The 18445-nt window shown below is 43.0% G+C and overlaps 2 protein-coding genes, 1 long non-coding RNA gene and 1 pseudogene across 6 annotated transcripts in view; 2 read left to right on the top strand and 2 right to left on the bottom strand.

The window, feature by feature from the left end:
• LOC146520799 (plancitoxin-1-like) overlaps nucleotides 1-6986 on the top strand; it is a 14502-nt gene extending 7516 nt beyond the window's left edge. Inside the window, exons 4-7 of the mRNA XM_085157615.1 lie at nucleotides 20-101; nucleotides 2146-2310; nucleotides 2406-2591; nucleotides 6349-6986. Coding sequence (XP_085013741.1) covers nucleotides 20-101; nucleotides 2146-2310; nucleotides 2406-2591; nucleotides 6349-6782 — 867 coding nt within the window. The 3' untranslated portion in view covers nucleotides 6783-6986. The remainder of the gene's footprint in view (nucleotides 1-19; nucleotides 102-2145; nucleotides 2311-2405; nucleotides 2592-6348) is intronic.
• Nucleotides 1-18445, bottom strand: part of LOC146520793 (uncharacterized) — a 122094-nt gene that overhangs the window by 24446 nt on the left and 79203 nt on the right. The gene's annotated exons all lie outside the window — the stretch shown is intronic.
• On the top strand, nucleotides 8665-15560 carry LOC146520798 (G2/M phase-specific E3 ubiquitin-protein ligase-like; annotated as a pseudogene). Its single transcript, XR_014873794.1, has 12 exons — nucleotides 8665-8811; nucleotides 9075-9382; nucleotides 10027-10094; nucleotides 10969-11021; nucleotides 11244-11286; nucleotides 12458-12528; nucleotides 12730-12819; nucleotides 12940-13250; nucleotides 13664-13842; nucleotides 14099-14265; nucleotides 14806-15020; nucleotides 15120-15560. The product of XR_014873794.1 is annotated as a G2/M phase-specific E3 ubiquitin-protein ligase-like (transcript).
• On the bottom strand, nucleotides 15655-17047 carry LOC146520797 (uncharacterized). The gene is made up of 3 exons (XR_014873795.1): nucleotides 16926-17047; nucleotides 16234-16452; nucleotides 15655-16028 (listed from the first exon to the last, which is right to left on the bottom strand). It is a non-coding gene; the product is annotated as an uncharacterized LOC146520797 (long non-coding RNA).

The following is an 18445-nucleotide window of genomic DNA, read 5'->3' as shown; positions in this document are numbered from 1 at the left end:
TTTTTTGCATCATTTGCAGCCACGAAACTTTGGATTCCTCAGTTACAGCGATCAGCCTCCAGGATGTAGTGCCAACACTGTCATTTTTGGCCACAGTAAAGGTAATTAAAGCTAGAGATTGTATCTTTTCACTAAGAACACACTGTCGAGAGTCCATCATATAAGGGAAATACTTGCCATGGTTCTGGGTCTGTTGAGCATTTTTAGTTGATCATGTTATTGTCATTCTTTTGGTGATATTGTGAAGATATTGAAGTTTTACAGTTTAGTCTTGAGTTCAGTTCCTTCTGTTTCTGAGTTTATTTATATTTCAGGTTACTGGTTGCTTGTCTGTGAGGTTCCTCTTGTGTCATGTTTTTCTGTGTTTAGCTCCTTCACCCTCTCTGTGTGTATTTCTCACTCTCTCACTCTCCCTGTCTTAGGTCGTGTCTCTGTGTTTCTTACCCTTACCTGTTCCTCTCTTTGTGTTTCATCTTTTGTATCTGTTGGTTTACACACGTTTCTGTGTCAAGCTCATGTTTCTTAGTCTATGCCTCAGTGTGTTTCATGTTTTATTTTGACAGTTTTGCATCCTATATTCAGTGTGTTTAGTTTCGCTTCCCCTGTCTCTTTATGTCTAATTTATTCCTGCTGTGTTCTCATGTGCTTCCACTTCCCTTGTCACCCCTCAGTGTTTATATTGTCCCCGTATTCCTCAGCCCTTTATCAGTTTGTGTGTTCATCTCGCTACTCCTGTTAGTTTTCTCTGTTGTCAGGGTTCTGGGTTGTTACGACCCGTCTAGGGCCAGGCAATAACATGAGTGAGGCACTCGCTTCCCCCCCAAGACCCAAGCAGCCACAAGAAACAAATCCTTTAGTTTCAATGTGATTTATTTACAATGTGAAAAAAAAAGGTTCCAAAACGGGAGTGTCAACAATTCAGGGTGAGCCAAGGCCAAAACAATAAACAAAACAAATCCCTGACCAAAACAAAGTCAAAAATAAAGACAGAGTCTAACCTCCTTAACTAACTCAAAACAGGAGAAAAACGGGTGATCAAAAGAAACGGCAGCTCACCCCTACCCACTCCACTTCCACAACTTTCAAATGCACTGCAACCAGCGGCTGTCACAGGAAGACTGCTGGGCCGTGAAGAGAAACGCGATGACCTCTCCCGCTGTAGCGCTCCAGCCTCCTTTTAATGGGCGGGTCCTCCAGCTGGAACCAGTCACGTCGTTGCAGTGTATCCACGCACCAATCGGAGCAGGGCCCTGGCACAGCTAAATTAACATAAAAAGACATAACACCTGCACAAAACAAACACATGAACATGCAAGTTCGTAACACGGGTGTTGAACTCAACTTTTGAGTTTATATATTTTTGTGTTACTATGGTTCAAGTCAATCCTGTTCTCATGTGCGCTCCTTCCTCCTGGCTACGTGTCTTGTTGTGTGTTATAGTTTGCATCTTAGTGTTTCCTGTTTTATTTTGACAGTCTCTCATTTCGTGTTTCGTATTGCTTCCCCTGTGTCATTATGTCTATTCATCCCAATTGCATTCCCATGTGTTTAAACTTCCCTCATCACCCTGTATTGTGTGAGCTTCCCTGTGTTTGTTGTCGGGTTGTCTGTTAACCTCCCCTGCGTCTTCATGTCCCAGATTTCTCCTCCTGTAGTTTTTCCCAGTTCAGGCTAGTTCTTGTCCAGTTTTTGTTATTGTTTGATTTATGTGTTATCAGACACAATAAAGGCTCGCTTTCTGTTCATTTCGATCCTGCGTCTTATTCACTTGCTTTTGGGTTCACACTACAACACACTGGCCACCTGGCCGTGACATCCATGTTCCATGTTTTTTGGGGTTTTATTTTCCCCATTGTTTGGTTTTTACTCTGTTTGTTTATCGTTATCTTCATTTCACTTTCCTTGTTTGTGCTCCACCAATAAACAGCTTGCCTTTTGTTAAGACTACATTTTGGGCCTTGCATTTGGGTCCTTATCACACTCCGCTCCATGCCATCTGCGCATGCATTTAGGGACAATACCAGAAACAAAGTCTGTTGACTGGTTGAGTCATCCATGAGTGGGCTAGCAAGGAGTAAAGTATTTGATGAATGGGTATACCTTCTACTGTTTAATGACCAGCTGTGTAACTGTTCCGGTTCACAGGGGTTCTGATGGTTGAAAAAAACAATTATGGGGTCTGGCTCTTACACAGTACGCCTCAATTCCCCTTCAGAAGAGACCAAAACAAGTTCTGGCCTGAAAGCGGATTTAAAAATGCTCAGACGTTCATCTGTGTCACTTTCCCCTACGACCAGTTCAAAAACATCGGTAATAAGCACAAATTAAATTCTATACATTTTACAATTTAACCCCCAGAGGTTGATCTAAAGCTCACAGTAAAGATCTCCTTGATCTATTTCCAGGTAATCACCTGCAGTACATCGGAGCTTTTCCTTTTGACTATGATATTCCAGATGATTTCCATCAAGAGCTCATTAAAGCAACAAAATGGGTTCAAGTCAACCCACCCAGAGCCTTACAAATGCTGACGTCAAAAGAACATCAGAACTTTTACAGCATTGCTAAACAACAGTCAGAACTCTTAACAGGTGAGATGTCTGTATGTATATGAGTGCCAACTTAAAGGCTAACCTTTTAAATTAAACCAGTGTGGGGCTTGTGTGGGGTTTTTTCAATTTGGTTTTATTTATTTATTTCCTCCGTGAATCGCAACCTTATCGTGGTGGAGGGGTTTGTGTGTCCCAGGGATCCCAGGGGCTATGTTGTCTGGGGGCTTTTGCCCCCTGGTAGGGTCTCCCATGGCAAATTGGTCCTGGGTGAGGGACCAGACAAAGAGCGATTCAGAAGACCCTTATGAAAAAAACACCGAGGGAACAGTTTACCCTGCCCGGGATAGGGTTACCGGGGCCCCGCCCTGGAGCCAGGCCCGGGGAGGGTGCCCGAGGGCGAGCGTCTGGTGGCCGGACCTTAGTCCATGGGGCCCGGCCGGGCACAGCCCGAAGAGGAGACATGGGCCCATCCTCCCGCAGGCCCACCACCCGCAGGAGGCGCCATAGGGGTCGGGTGCATTATGTGCCGGGTGGCGGCCAGGAGCGGAGGCCCTGGCGGACTGACCCCCAGCCGCCAAGACTGGCAATAGGGACATGGAATGTCACCTCTCTGGTGGGGAAGGAGCCTGAGTTAGTGCGTGAGGTTGAGAGGTACCGGCTAGATATAGTCGGGCTCACCTCTACGCATGGCTTGGGCTCTGGAACCAGTCTCATGGAGAGGGGCTGGACTCTGTCTCAGTCTGGAGTTGCCCCTGGTGAGAGGCGGCAGGCTGGGGTGGGTATTCTAATATCCCCTCGGCTTGCTGCCGGTACGTTGGGGTTTTTCCCGGTGGACGAGAGGGTTTGTTCCCTGCGCCTTAGGGTCGGGGAATGGGTCCTGACTGTCATCTGCGCTTATGCGCCGAGTGGCAGTTCGGAGTACCCAGCCTTCTTAGAGTCCCTTAGAGTCCCTGGGGGGGGGGGGGGGGGGGTGCTGGAAGGTGCTCCACCTGGAGACTCTGTTGTCCTGCTGGGAGACTTCAATGCTCACGTGGGTAACGACAGCGAGAACTGGAGGGGCGTGATTGGGAGGAACGGCCTCCCTGATCTGAACCCGAGCGGTGCTTTGTTATTGGACTTCTGTGCTAATCACAGTTTGGCCATAACGAACACCTTGTTCGAACATAAGAGTGTCCATAAGTGCACATGGCACCAGGACGCTCTAGGCCGTAGGTCGATGATCGATTTTGTAATCGTATCACCAGACCTGCGACCATATTCAATTCAATTCAATTCAATTTTATTTATATAGCGCCAAATCACAACAAAAGTCGCCTCAAGGCGCTTCATAGATACAGAGAAAAACCCAACAATCATATGACCCCCTATGAGCAAGCACTTTGGCGACAGTGGGAAGGAAAAACTCCCTTTTAACAGGAAGAAACCTCCGGCAGAACCAGGCTCAGGGAGGGGCGGCCATCTGCTGCGACCGGTTGGGGTGAGAGAAGGAAGACAGGATAAAAGACATATCATAATTAATGAACAGAGTCCATGATGGAGCTGGTTCAGCTCAGGTCAAAGGTCTGGACATATGTTCTGGACACTCGGGTAAAGAGAGGGGCTGAGCTGTCAACTGGTCACCACCTGGTGGTGAGTTGGATCAGGTGGCGGGGGAGGACGCTGGACAGACCTGGTGCACCTAAACGCGTAGTGAGGGTGTGCTGGGAACGACTAGCAGAGGCCCCAGTCCGCGAGATCTTCAACGCACACCTCCGGCAGAGCTTCAACAGCATTCCGAGGGAGGCGGGGGACATTGAGTCCGAATGGACCATGTTCAGCGTCTCCATTGCCGAAGCTGCTGCATTGAGCTGCAGCCGCAAGGTGGTTGGTGCCTGCCGTGGTGGTAATCCCCGAACCAAATGGTGGACAACAGAGGTGAAGGGAGCCACCAGGCTGAAGAAGGAGTCCTATCGGGCTTGGTTAGCCTGTGGGACTCCGGAGGCAGCCGACAGGTATTGACAGGCCAAGCGGAATGCGGCTCGGGCAGTGGCTGAAGCAAAAACTCGGGTGTGGGAGGAGTTCGGAGAGGCCATGGAAAAAGACTTTCGGACTGCCTCGAAGAGATTCTGGCAAACCGTCAGGCGTCTCAGGAGGGGAAAGCGGTACTCTACCTGCACTGTGTATAGTGCTGGCGGAGCGCTGCTGACGTCGACTGAGAAAATTGTCAGGCGGTGGAAGGAATACTTCGAGGACCTCCTTAATCCCACTGACGCGTCTTCCGAGGAGGAAGCAGAGTCTGGGGATGAGGGGAATAACCCGCCAATTTCCGGGGGCGAGGTCACTGAGGCAGTTAAACAACTCCTTGGTGGCAGAGCCCCTGGTGTTGATGAGGTCTGCCCCGAGTTCCTGAAAGCTCTGGACGTTGTAGGGCTGTCTTGGTTGACACGCCTCTGCAATGTTGCGTGGAGATCAGGGGCAGTACCCCTGGACTGGCAGACCGGGGTGGTGGTCCCCATCTTTAAGAAGGGGGACCGGAGGGTGTGTTCCAACTACAGGGGGATCACACTCCTCAGCCTCCCCGGGAAAGTCTATGCCAGGGTGCTGGAAAGGAGAGTTCGTCCGCTAGTCGAACCTCGGATACAGGAGGAACAATGCGGTTTTCGTCCTGGTCGCGGAACACTGGACCAGCTCTTCATCCTCTCGAGGATACTTGAGGGTGCATGGGAGTTTGCCCAACCAGTCTACATGTGTTTTGTGGACTTGGAGAAGGCATTCGACCGTGTCCCTCTGGGTGTCCTGTGGGAGGTGTTGCGGGAGTATGGGGTGTCTGGCCCATTGCTACGGGCCATTCGATCCCTATACAACCGTTGCAAGAGTTTGGTTCGCATTGCCGGCAATAAGTCGGACTCGTTCCCGGTGGGTGATGGGCTCCGCCAGGGCTGCCCTTTGTCACCGGTTCTGTTCATAATTTTTATGGACAGGATTTCTAGGCGCAGCCAAGTGGCAGAGGGCTTTCGCTTTGGTGGCCTCAGAATCTCATCTCTGATCTTTGCAGATGATGTGGTTCTGTTGGCTTCATCGGGTGAGGGCCTCCAGCTCGCACTGGAGCGGTTCGCAGCCGAGTGTGAAGCAGCAGGAATGAGGATCAGCACCTCCAAATCTGAGGCCATGGTTCTCAGCCGGAAAAGGGTGGAGTGCCCACTTCGGGTCGGGGATGAGTTCCTGCCCCAAGTGGAGGAGTTCAAGTATCTCGGGGTCTTGTTCGCGAGTGATGGGAGAAGGGAGCCGGAGATCGACAGACGGATTGGGGCTGTGGGTAGTGACCGAAAGAACGAGATCGCGGATACAAGCGGCGGAAATGAGCTTCCTCCGAAGGGTGGCTGGCCTCTCCCTTAGAGATAGGGTGAGAAGTTCGGCCATCCGGGAGGGGCTCAGAGTAGAGCCGCTGCTGCTCCACGTCGAAAGGAGCCAGCTGAGGTGGTTTGGGCATCTGACAAGGATGCCCCCTGGGCGCCTCCTGGGTGAGGTGTTCCAGGCATGTCCCACCGGGAGGAGGCCCTGGGGCAGACCCAGGACACGCTGGAGAGATTATATCTCTTGGCTGGCCTGGGAACGCCTTGGTGTTCCCCCGGATAAGCTGGAGGAGGTGGCTGGGGAGAGGGAGGTCTGGGCCTCTTTGCTTAGGCTGCTGCCCCCGCGACCCGGCCTCGGATAAAGCGGATGAAGATGGATGGATTATTTATTTGTTCAATAGTACTAATCAGAATCAGTTTGTAAGAACTGGACAGGATTAAAGGATTCTTGTTGTTTCTTGCAGTTGGAGACCTCTACTTCACCATTGCCCAAGTAACTGACAGTGATGTTGCTGTGCAGACCTGGGGCTGCCAGCCTGAACGGGCCCTGTCCTATTGTTCAGACCCCAACCACAGAGTGTACAATATTCAAAATATCAATACAAATACAGGTGTGGGTAGTTGGACTCCTTCAAATGACCATTCAAAGTGGTGTGTGACCAAAAAACAAAACAAACACTGGACCTGTATTGCTGATGTAAACAGGGCTAAAACCCAGTATCAGAGGCGAGGTGGGGCGCTGTGCATTAACAATCAACGAATAAGAGACATGTTCCTGAATTTTGCTGGGCTCACTGAGGATTGTCCACCTACTATACGTCATGGATTCCACATCATGGACATCGACCCTGACTGTGGGCCAAGCCCTGATTTCAGCACTGATACTCGCATGGGCTGAATACAGCTTAACATCACTGTAGAGTTTCCTATTTTTTAATAAAATGCTAAAGAAAGAAAGTTAGAGACGCATTGGTTTAGTCGTCACAGTTTGCCTGTTTCTGAAAAGATAAGTATTACAGCATGATTCACCCATTTTATTCTGTTTGATTGTGAGAACAAGATTTTTTTGTGTTGGATAAAATAAATTAATCTGACACCATGATTTAGTTTCTCTTTATCTCTGTTATTAATCTGTATTTATCACCATATTCTCCAGCACCCCCTGGTGTACGATTAGCTGCATCTATCATTTTTTACACATACATGAGGAAGCAAATATGGTCTCAGTGTGATTGGTTGTCTGTGTGTTAGCCCTACAACTGTCGAGTGTGGTGTACCGCCCCTCTTCCCCTATGACAGCATGGATAGGCTCCAGCCCAGTAATGAGGAATGTGTTTTTCAAAAAAAATAAATAAATAAAATTTTGTTCAGTGTTCAGTGTCAAAATAATTCCAATGACTAATTGCAGTGACGTGCACGTGAGCTCTGCCGGCAGCCAGCTGTGCCAGAGTGACCGAGCTCCAGGCCGAGAGGCCGAGGGCACCCCATCCCCCGAAGGGGCCTGAGCGAGCCCAGGGCTCCAGACCCCGTCAAGCAGCCACTGGGACTGAGCCAGAGCGTACCTGAATGCCCATCCCCGGACACCAAGAACCACCAATGCACCGATGTCTGAGGGCGTCTGCCACTGACGTGGTGGGGGGAGATAGGCCTCCATACCTTGGAGGGCCTGGAATGTCCTGAGAGAGGTGGCGTCTGATACCCGATCTACGGTGGCCCTGAAGTGCAAATCACACCAACAAATTGCTAAACACAACAACAAAATTGAGAAGCACAAAAAACAAAATTGAGAAGCACAAAAACAAAATTGAGAAGCACAAAAACAAAATTGAGAAGCACAAAAACAAAACTGAGAATCACAAAAACAAATTGAGAAGCACAATTACATTAAGAAAACCGGAAAGGGTAGGTACCAGTCGGCAACAGGAGACATCACTGATTGGATGTCCGCGCTGTTCGTCTTTGGAACCGGAAGTTACTCTGCCTGTAGCGCATTTCGTTTGAAGAAGAACGGCGAAATGTTTTGTCCTAGCTGTGGGAAAAAGCTGGTTGAGGAGTCACCGAACTTTTGCAGCGGCTGTGGCGAGAGGCTTTATCACGCATCTTGCATTGGAGACACTTCACTCCCATTGAGTAAGTTAATAAGCATAATAAAATGTTTGTTATTTATTGATTTATTAGCCTAGCGTTAGCTGTTTCCAGACCATAGCAGACCAGAGGGCTGTTCCACTAAGCGAGCTCAGAAAATCGAGGCTCATTTGAAAATGCACGCAGCTGTCAAAATGACTGCTCAAGACCTTTGTAGTAGTGAAGGTTTGAGGGCAGTTCTAGTGTTAACAAACCTCGCAGCTAGGGTGCCACGGACCAGACTTGTCCACAAGCATATTGCATAATGAATGAGCAGAAAGACTGCAGGTTAGCCTCGTTCCTGTAACCGAATTTGGGGCAATCGAGCCTGGATTTTCAGAGTGAGCCTGGCTTTTGGGATTAGCTTGCTCCGTGGAACAGTCCTCTGAGCATTTCCACAACTGAAACGATAATAAATTAGTTCATTTATTATGTTCGGTTAACTTTAGGAACTAACATTATTATGTGTCTATACATTAAAACTTACTGGTGTAGAATTGTATTGGTCAATAGTATCAGTTGCATTGTCATTCCTTGGTAGAAATTTTCTAGTGAGATTATTCAGTGTTGTCCTTATTTGCGTGTTGTGTGGACAATGGAATGTCACATGAATGAATGTCTTTAATGTGTGACATTGTAGTACATTTTTCCTTTGTTTCCCTTTAGCATCACAGACTACTTCAAACTGCCCGACTCCAACCTTCAGCACCTTCATAGAATACAGAAAAAAGAAAAATGAAGAGAGGCAAAAGTTTTCTGAAGGGAGGAAGGGCTTAAAGAAAAAGGAAAAAAGAAAGGTTCAGGTAGTTTGGCTAGCTCATTCTGAAAACAATTTGAGGTTAATTTTCTAATGACATTCTTTTGTTATTCCTTAGGGGAGTTGTGTAAAAAATGTTCAGTGTAGTAAAGCTATCCAGAATAAGAACAATTGTTTACGAGTAATTGTACATTTAGGTTGTCAGGAAGATCCCTCTTTTGCAGTTAATAAATATTCAAGTTTGAATAGATCTGCTTAGAGTCATATTAGTATCTACTTGGCCCATTGTTCATGTCTTTTTCCTTACAGATAAATGTCGGCTTGATGACCATTAAAAAGGGTGGTTTGAAGCCATACCGTGGAAAAACTATTTTCCTAACAACAGACCCTGACGCTACTGCCACAAGTCTGCTCAATCAAGCTGTTAAATATAATGAAGGACTTTAACAAAGATCTAAAAGATGGACCTTTCCTTCTTCTGTATCCGGATGGCACTGAGGTCATTACTGTCCCTGGAACACAAAGACCATTTACACTTGAGGCTTATAAGGCTGAAGTTGGCAAGCCTTATCAAAGAATCACTGTTTTCATCTGCTTGAAGAGTGACTTTGAAGATGGTAAGCTGCTAATGTTTGTTTGGATTTTAACACACATTCCCTTAGTTTCAACAACTGCTAATTTTGAAATTGTGAAATGATAACATTACGCATAAAGCACCCAAGTCAATAGCATACCTACATTAAAATGGTGAATAGCCTGTATTTGATATAGCACCTTCTAGGGTTCTACAACCCCCCAAGACACTTCACAACAAAACCAGTCATTCACCCACACACATTCACACACTGCTGGTGATTCGCTACAATGTGGACACAACTGTCCTGGGACTCACTGACTGAAGCAAGGCTGCTGTACACAGATGCCACCTATCCCTCCCACTACCACCACCTGGCATGGAGGGTGAAGTGTCTTGCCCAAGGACACAACGACTGCGACAGACTGAGCAGGGCTCAAACCTTCAACCTTTTGATTACAGGGCGGGCTTTTAACTCCTCTGCCACCATTGCTCCCTAAATTAGCTTGTATATGTTATGTTTCTTCCTGGAAACATGAAATTCAGCCATTTTTGGATCTACTGAGTCATGAGTTTTCAATGCTAACTTTATGCCTTTCGTATTAATCTATTATTGATGATCAAATAAAGTTTCATACATTAGTATGACTTTAGTTAGCTTAGCTTGATTTTTTTCATGTTTTGTAGTTGGAGAAAACTCTGACCCAGAGATTGTTATTAAAAGGCCCTCTGAGTTTGATCTTGCTGATACACTGGTAAGTACAATTTAAATTTTTTTTATAGAGTTTTCTTGTTGTTTAGCCACCACCATTTGCCTCAGTTCAGTAAAACAGTTAATAGTGTGAGCAATTAGAAATTATTTTACTGCTGTTGTTCATAATCATCATCATTACCATTGCATTAATAATACAATCTGCAGTATTGATATTGTATTCAGATATTTAAACATATTGGTACCCGATTAGCCTTTATTACAGGTGCAGTTATAACCACTCTAAACTGTTGAGTTGAATCTATAATCTTAAATGCTTTTGAATGCTTGTTATAATCTTAAATGTGTATGTGCTGGCCTTCTGTCTGGTGGAAAAGGTTACAAGTTGAAACTGAGTGCAGTTCATGATGACACAAACACACAGTAGACTTTATCTCATTTATAGGTGAGAGGTTAATCATGTTTGCTTGTAACTCTAAAAATGTCTCTGTAAAAGAGGAACAGTTTGATTTTCCAGACGGGAAGTGAAAGTCAGAAGGCTGACAGGAAGCATCTGCTGTGGAGATGGAGACAATGTTATTTTAAACTGTATTAAGTCATTGTGGTTTTGAAACCTATGTATGAACTGTATCTGAGTGACGTTTAAGGGGTGTAGTAAATTTAAGCCCTGAAAGGTATAAAACACCTGCTTATGCTCTGTAAGTTGGGGATTGGCGCTGTCTGCGTACAGCGGGCGGTCTTCCCACGCGTGTCATTAAAATCATCGTTTGACTCCACCCGGCCGGACAAGTTTTGTTATTATGGAAGTTTATTACCTCCTCTACCCCTCCTCAATATTGAACCTAACAATAGTTATATGTGAAATACATTTTGTGTGTGTGTGTGTGTCTGTTTGTTTGTTTGTTTGTTTGTTTTAGCCATGGGAACTTCAACATGAAAACAGTCCTTTACAGAAAGCGGCAGAATATGAGTAAGTGATATTTTAAGAACATGTAATCTTTTACTGTTTTTTGCCTACACTTTGTATTAATGAGATATACACTTTTGTCATTCATTCTGTATATGGTTTTTGGAACATGGACTACATAATACTTGTATTGCTTGTTTCTTAATCAAGATGCTTAAATATTTTCAAAGTGTCAATTAATATTTTCACAGTACACAACAATAATGCTTTTCTTTGTTCTCTAAGGAAGGGTGCTGGGGATCTTGTGCTTGCTAATGAAGTACAACAGGTAAAAAACTATTTTATTAGTAAAACAGTGCAGCAGACAATCTCCACCGCCTTTACTTTGCAATTAGATAACGATTCACTGTTTGCTTATTACATTCATTGTTATTATACAATGCATTTCACATCCTCAATTTTCATACTATCAACAGATTATAACATCCACCCCTTAAAGGTACAATAAGTCATACCGGTACATGAAATAATCACAAAGCAGTCTAATGTCTCAATCATGTTGGAAGGAAGGTTACATTGAAACTAACTGTGTATGACTCGTCTTTGTCATCTAGAATCTTCTGGCGCTGATCCGTAGCCATGAAACTCATGGAATGGGAGGAGGGAGAGTCACTCGTTTGTTTATAAAGATAGACTGCAGTACACAAATTTGACCACAGAATGTTCTTCTTATTTCATTCTTACTTATTGTACCTTTAGATAATCTATTGGGATAGGGAACCTAAGGTACATCCATCTACTTCCGGACCATGGGTCCCCTAGTGCTAAAAAAATAGGAGTCTATGAGCCAATAAAAATTATTTTCTGATCCCGTTTGATGTGTGCCATGGATTTAAAATATGATGTCCGTGAAGTATATAAACACATTTTGATGCCAAAAAGTGCTTAAGCGACAGGTGGCAAAGGTTATTTTAGGTTTTGTTTGAAAAGACGTGGCGAAATGTAAATGTTTGTCTCACAAAATTGACATCATCGAACCAGACACAGAGAAGAGGAAAAGCTTAGTTTTGTTTAGCGAGCTTCGAATCCTTCTTCCAGGATGATGTGGAGAAAACCACTATAAATCTGGCCATGTGATAATTAGCAGCTACGCTGGGGGAGAAAGGCTTCTGAGGCGACGTCATATTTGCAACATCTGACTTGTAGTAATTTTAATGACGAATTTTTACAAGCTAACAAATCTCAAATTACATTACAGACATAGTCGAAACACAATTATTTATTATTTAAATTGAAGTACAACATATGTGTGATTCAGCGAGTAAGGCAAAGCAGACCAGAAAATAACTTTTATAGCTCCATTCACTTCCATTCATTTTTCTTTTGTTCAGGGACCCATGAGCAGACCAGAAGGGGAGGAGACTTAGGCTCCCTATATTAAAATAATTATCAATTGGTCAAATATGAATTTTCATTCATCCTCATTTCTGTATTTCCAGGTCATAGATTTGGAAGAAGAAAACGATACAGGCACTACTGAATGCCTCACTGTCGAGAGCTCCTGTTACAGGTGCGTTGTATCTTGAGTAATTATTCCAGAGGGTTGCACAAAATATATACACACAATTATTATAAATGTATGTAGTTTGACTCTTTTACATTAGATTCTTCAGAAAAAAAAATAGTAGAATCGTTCTATAAAACTGGAACTGCATGTTTATGCATTTGTCTTTTTGCATCTACACTTTGTGTACATGTTTTCACTCTGCAGAAACTACACACAGCTGTTTGAACCGATTGTGATTGATGATGAAGATCCTACTCCTAACGAAGCCAAAGCTGAGCCCCCAGAAGAACCTGTGTTAGTAATTTAAACATTTGAATCCAATTAACCGCCATCTTGTTCTGTACAAGACATCATGCAATCATGAGAGAAGTATATACACCTTTAAAAAATAAGTTTCCCTTTTTTTTTTTTTAGAGACACAAATTTGCAGGCACATGAAATTATTGCAAATTTGGCACTGGAACTTGACCACAAGAAGGTCAGCAAGTTCAATATATCAAGGTCAGCTGTATGGGATGGAGCTGTTAGAGGATTTCGACGCAGCACATACTCTGACAACTACGACATGTTCATCAAGTTTAATGATGATGCTGGCAGCTTTGAAGAAGGTTTGGATACAGGTGGCCCGAGGCGTGAATTCCTCACACTTCTTATGGGCAGTCTGAGAAATCGCCCCATCTTTGATGGACCTCCAGAGAGCCGTTATCTTGTATATAAATCAAGAGGTGGATGTTTTCTCCGTAATTATTACAATGGAAATTTTAATAAAAATTGGCTTATTTTTTTCATTAGCATATATGGGGCGACCGTGGCTCAGGGGGTTAGGAAGCGCATCTGTAACCGGAAGGTCGCTGGCTCGATCCCTGGGCTCTCTGTCCTGGTCGTTGTGTCCTTGGGCAAGACACTTCACCCTACCGCCTACTGGTGTTGGCCAGAGGGGCCGATGGCGCGATATTGCAGCCTCGCTTCTGTCAGTCTGCCCCAGCTACAACTGTAGCTGCCTCCACCAGTGTATGAATGTGAGAGTGAATGAATAGTGGTATTGTAAAGCACTTTGGGTGCCTTGAAAAGCGCTATATAAATCCAATCCATTATTTAATAGCAATTAACCATGATAATTATGTGCCCTGTATAACAGCTGCCAGGCAAGATGAGTACTTTTTAGCAGGAAAGATGATCGCTGTATCCATTGTGCATGGGGGACCAGCACCACATTTCCTCTCCAAGAACCTGGTCAACTACATCACAGGGAATCAGAGTTTCAGCGCCACTGTAGAAGATGTGCAAGATGAGGAGATCACAAAAGTTCTACATCAGGTAGAAAATTACCTAGGCTCAGGGAATGGGTTTAATTAGAAGACACTTGGGGCCAGTTTAAAAGATTTAATCAGGATAAAAGTTATCCGGGTTGGATCATATCTTGAAAGTAGGTTCAAGGTAGATTCTGTAATCTGAAAGGACAGATTTCCACCTCCCAACAACACAAGTGAAATAACAAATTGATTATTTTTTTAATCCAATGTTTGAATGAATCGTAAAAGTAGTGAAAATTATATTTTTGTTTTTCTTACAGTAAACCTCTGAATCAGAGGAGTCTTTGCATAATCTTATTTTGCAAAACAGCACAATCTTCCAAACTGCTGGATGCCTCAGAAACGTCAAGCCTTGTGAGAAACATACATTTGTGGAGGAGTACCTCAGATGGTACATCCTTGAAAGAAACCAAAGTGTCATTCAACGGTAAACTCATTACTCCTTTTAAATTCAGGATGGCCAGTTGCTCATCACAGCAGCCACTGACATTTTCAGACCTTCAGATATATATGAAAAAACTGATTCAGTAGCATCCGTGTGATCTGATGAACAACAAGTTAATTCCTGAGCCACTGTCGCACGCTATTAACCTTTTGACACTAGAACTCTAATTTAGTATACATTTATTGTTCACAATGACCCATAATAATCATAGTCATGCAACATGATTAATTTTTCAGTTATTTATAAAAAGAGGTGATCCCTTGTTTGACACACTTGTTTATTCCAGTGTGAAAGCACTATTTTTTTAAATGCTGAAATCCCAATGAGCTCTTCTTTTTTTGCTGTCACAGTTAATTTCTGAGCACTATGAATTGTTTTTGTGTATGAGTGATTCTATGCATTTGAAATCTGTCCAAATTTATAATGAAAGATCTAGTAGGTAAAGACATTTAAACACAATTTAGAAGACTGCAATAGTTATAGCTATAAACCAATTATTAGTTATTTGTCTATCCTTTGCAGATTTAAAGATGGACTGGAAAGTCTGAATTTTTTAAGTGCACTGCAACAACATTCCAGTGTGCTGGCCCCACTCCTGTGTTTCTCTGCCAAGGCCCTGACTGCTTTAGAACATGAGAGCATGTTCAGACCAGATCTCAGCCCAGCAGGAAGCAACAAGTGGCATAAGGAGGTCCTAACACTTGGCTTTTGGGCAGATTATCTCCTTGATTGTGAAGGTTTGAATGGCCGTTTTTATTTGTTTATAGTTTTATGAAAGGAGAGGTAAGGAAATTAATTTTCTGTAATGTACTACAGTGTTTACTTTCTTCTTTCAGAGAAGGCAACAGCAGTGTGTCTGGAAGATTTGATGATGTTTGCCACAGGGCTGACGGCAGTTCCACCGGCAGGAATGACACCACCACCATGCATCCAGTTTTTAAGTGATTCGCCTTTTCCAGTTGCAAACACCTGTGCAAATACTCTGAAGCTACCCATCTGTGACTCATACAGCATCTTTAAGGCCAACATGGACTTTGGAATTCAAAATGCTCCAGGATTTGGATGTTCTTAAATCAGCAAGGTCATCAAGTTACAGTTACTGAGTTACCCTGTTAGGTTCAGCTGCCGTTGGCACACTACTTAACACATTCATGTGACAAGCAACTTCCATATTGTTAAACATTAAGTTGTTTTTTCTGAATATTGTGTATGTTGGAATAGTGACAGAAATGCTGGACACTATTTGTAAATGGTTTTATTAAAGAAAATTTTAAATGTTTCCTTGTGGTTAAATGTTAATATTTAAATCCATGCCAGTTGCTGTATATTATGAACAATATTATATTCAATTTAGCAAGAGGGAAAGGAAACACTACTAACATTAAAAAATGAAGGAAAAACAGAAGGGCTGGAGCACTCAAGTCCGAAGGTTTTATTAGGTGCAAAAAAAGGAAAGAAACTAACGTTTCGACACTGTGTGTGTCTTCGTCAGAGTAACTCTGACAAATGTCATTACAAACTGAAGTTCAGTTGGTATCTAAAACCCAGCTATGTCCTTCAGGGCCAAATACAGTTCTGTGGCCAATTCCCAGTCTTGTGGCTGCTGCAGTGTGTTTTGTTGTACAGCCTGTTGTAAATATTCCTCAATGTTTGGATCACCACACAATCCAACCGGTAGCCCCTCCTCGGGAAACACATCCAGTTCCCTCTCCTCAACAGCAAATCCACAGTCTCTTGAACCATATCTGCAAAATTAAAATAGAACAGTGAAGGATTTTTTGCTGACAATATGGAACTATATAAATCAACGCATGCAGTGACATGTTATAAACTGCTCTATCATACTTATGTGTAAAATTATGAATATATATTAACCAACTTAAGCAATAACAACACCTTGCATTTAGTTTGATGCAAAAGGTTAATTCATTTTGTTAAGAACTCAAATACCTGTGAGGCAAGAGATAGAGTTCGTTTGGAATCCCCCCTGGACACGATGCAAGTCTGCTTGGCCGGATCCTGTGTTTGTTCCAGAGGTCTTTGCATTCATCCAGGTCTTTCTGTAGAACCCCTCTGAAGCAGAATCTCAGCAAGCATATGTGTTCGTGGCTTCCATTTAAGTTTCCAGAGTCTCTTAGGTCTCCAAAAAAGTCCATCCAAAACTGAGACCTGGGTATATAATTAATATTTAAGAATCAATTTAGCTTTGTTCTTGGTCATTTTATAGGGTTTGTTACATTTTGGTCCCATTTAAAACATGCCACAAATGGATGTCAAACAAAGTAATGCATATTAGTTTTCCATAAATATTGTAGCGACCCTGCAGTAATGTTCTTGTTAAAAATGCTGTATTCTTTTCACTCTCTTCTGTGTGTTGATTGTGAGGAGTGAAGAGTTTGGTCTGAGTTTTTCATTTTGTATTGGCGTCGTTAAATCTAGGCAAGCATGCTCATTTCGGCACAACAGCTGACAGTGACCATTTTGAGTTCCTGCAATAAAGTGACGGCTGTTAACGTCTATCTCATCCAACTTTGTAACACGTCCAGCAGGACGCTACTCTATTTTCTTAAATGCATGTAAAAAAACCCCGATCTGATCAGCTTTCACTGTAGCTTACACCTACCAGACACAAATGTACCCACCTTCCTCTTCTGAAATAAGACCACCATGACTCGATGCGCTGATTCCCAGTAGATGATCCGTAACTGTGGCTTGACGATCCAGCATAATAGTCCGTGTGCGCGTGACGGAGGGTACACTGTATTGCTGCAATAGTCCCATTCTCGGTCCCGAAGTCTGTTCGTAATCTCATTGGTATCACACCAAGACTCTTTACACAGTTTATATAATTGTGAGCTATAACAGCCGGGTTGTTGTTTGTTGCTCCACACACAAGCCACATCAGTCTTCTTGAAAAGCCATCTATACATCCTGACAGGGCCAAGCCAAAGGGTTTCAGTTTATCATAGCCATCTACATGCCATATGTAATTGGGCCCCATGGAGTGATACGTGCGTCTTGTGAACCTCCTTCGAGTTCTCAAAGCGATTCCTTGAGGATTTAGTTGTCTCAACAGCTGTACAGTCGTCTGTACAGTCCAGATTCTTTTAAATGCGTTTTCAGTGTACGCATACTAATTGAAATGTCACGATTACACTTGAGCATATCCAGTATCACCTCGTATGTATGTCCTGAATCAAAATATTCTCGAATAGAGACAGCTATGTTTGGGTCACCGCTAATGATCATGTTTGAAAAAAATGCGCTACAGGCAGAGTAACTTCCGGGTCCAAAGATGAACAGCGCGGACGTCCAATCAGTGATGTCTCCTGTTGCCGACTGGTACCTACCCTTTCCGGTTTTGTTAATGTAATTGTGCTTCTCAATTTGTTTTTGTGATTCTCAATTTTTTTTTTGTGCTTCTCAATTTTGTTTTTGTGCTTCTCAATTTTGTTTTTGTGCTTCTCAGTTTTGTTTTTGTGCTTCTCAATTTTGTGTTTGTGCATCTCAATTTTGTTTTTGTGCTTCTCAATTTTGTTTTTGTGCTTCTTAATTTGATTTTGTGATTCTCAGTTTTGTTTTTGTGCTTCTCAGTTTTGTTTTTGTGCTTCTCAATTTGATTTTGTGCTTCTCAGTTTTGTTTTTGTGCTTCTCAATTTTGTTTTTGTGCTTCTCAATTTGATTTTGTGCTTCTCAGTTTTGTTTTTGTGCTTCTTAATTTGATTTTGTGCTTCTCAGTTTTGTTTTTGTGTTTCTCAGTTTTGTTTTTGTGCTTCTTAATTTGATTTTGTGATTCTCAGTTTTGTTTTTGTGCTTCTCAATTTTGTTTTTGTGCTTCTCAATTTTGTTTTTGTGCTTCTCAATTTGATTTTGTGCTTCTCAGTTTTGTTTTTGTGCTTCTTAATTTGTTTTTGTGCTTCTCAGTTTTGTTTTTGTGCTTCTCAGTTTTGTTTTTGTGCTTCTTAATTTGTTTTTGTGCTTCTCAATTTGATTTTGTGCTTCTCAATTTTGTTTTTATGCTTCTCAATTTTGTTTTTGTGCTTCTTAATTTGATTTTGTGCTTCTTAATTTGATTTTGTGATTCTCAGTTTTGTTTTTGTGCTTCTCAGTTTTGTTTTTGTGTTTCTCAATTTTGTTTTTGTGCTTCTTAATTTCATTTTGT

This window comes from Neolamprologus multifasciatus, chromosome 4 (assembly GCF_963576455.1).
Source record: "Neolamprologus multifasciatus chromosome 4, fNeoMul1.2, whole genome shotgun sequence".
In the NCBI taxonomy this organism is placed as follows: domain Eukaryota; kingdom Metazoa; phylum Chordata; class Actinopteri; order Cichliformes; family Cichlidae; genus Neolamprologus; species Neolamprologus multifasciatus.
Note: the sequence above shows the minus strand (reverse complement) of the source record. Positions and strands in the feature narration are given on the sequence as shown.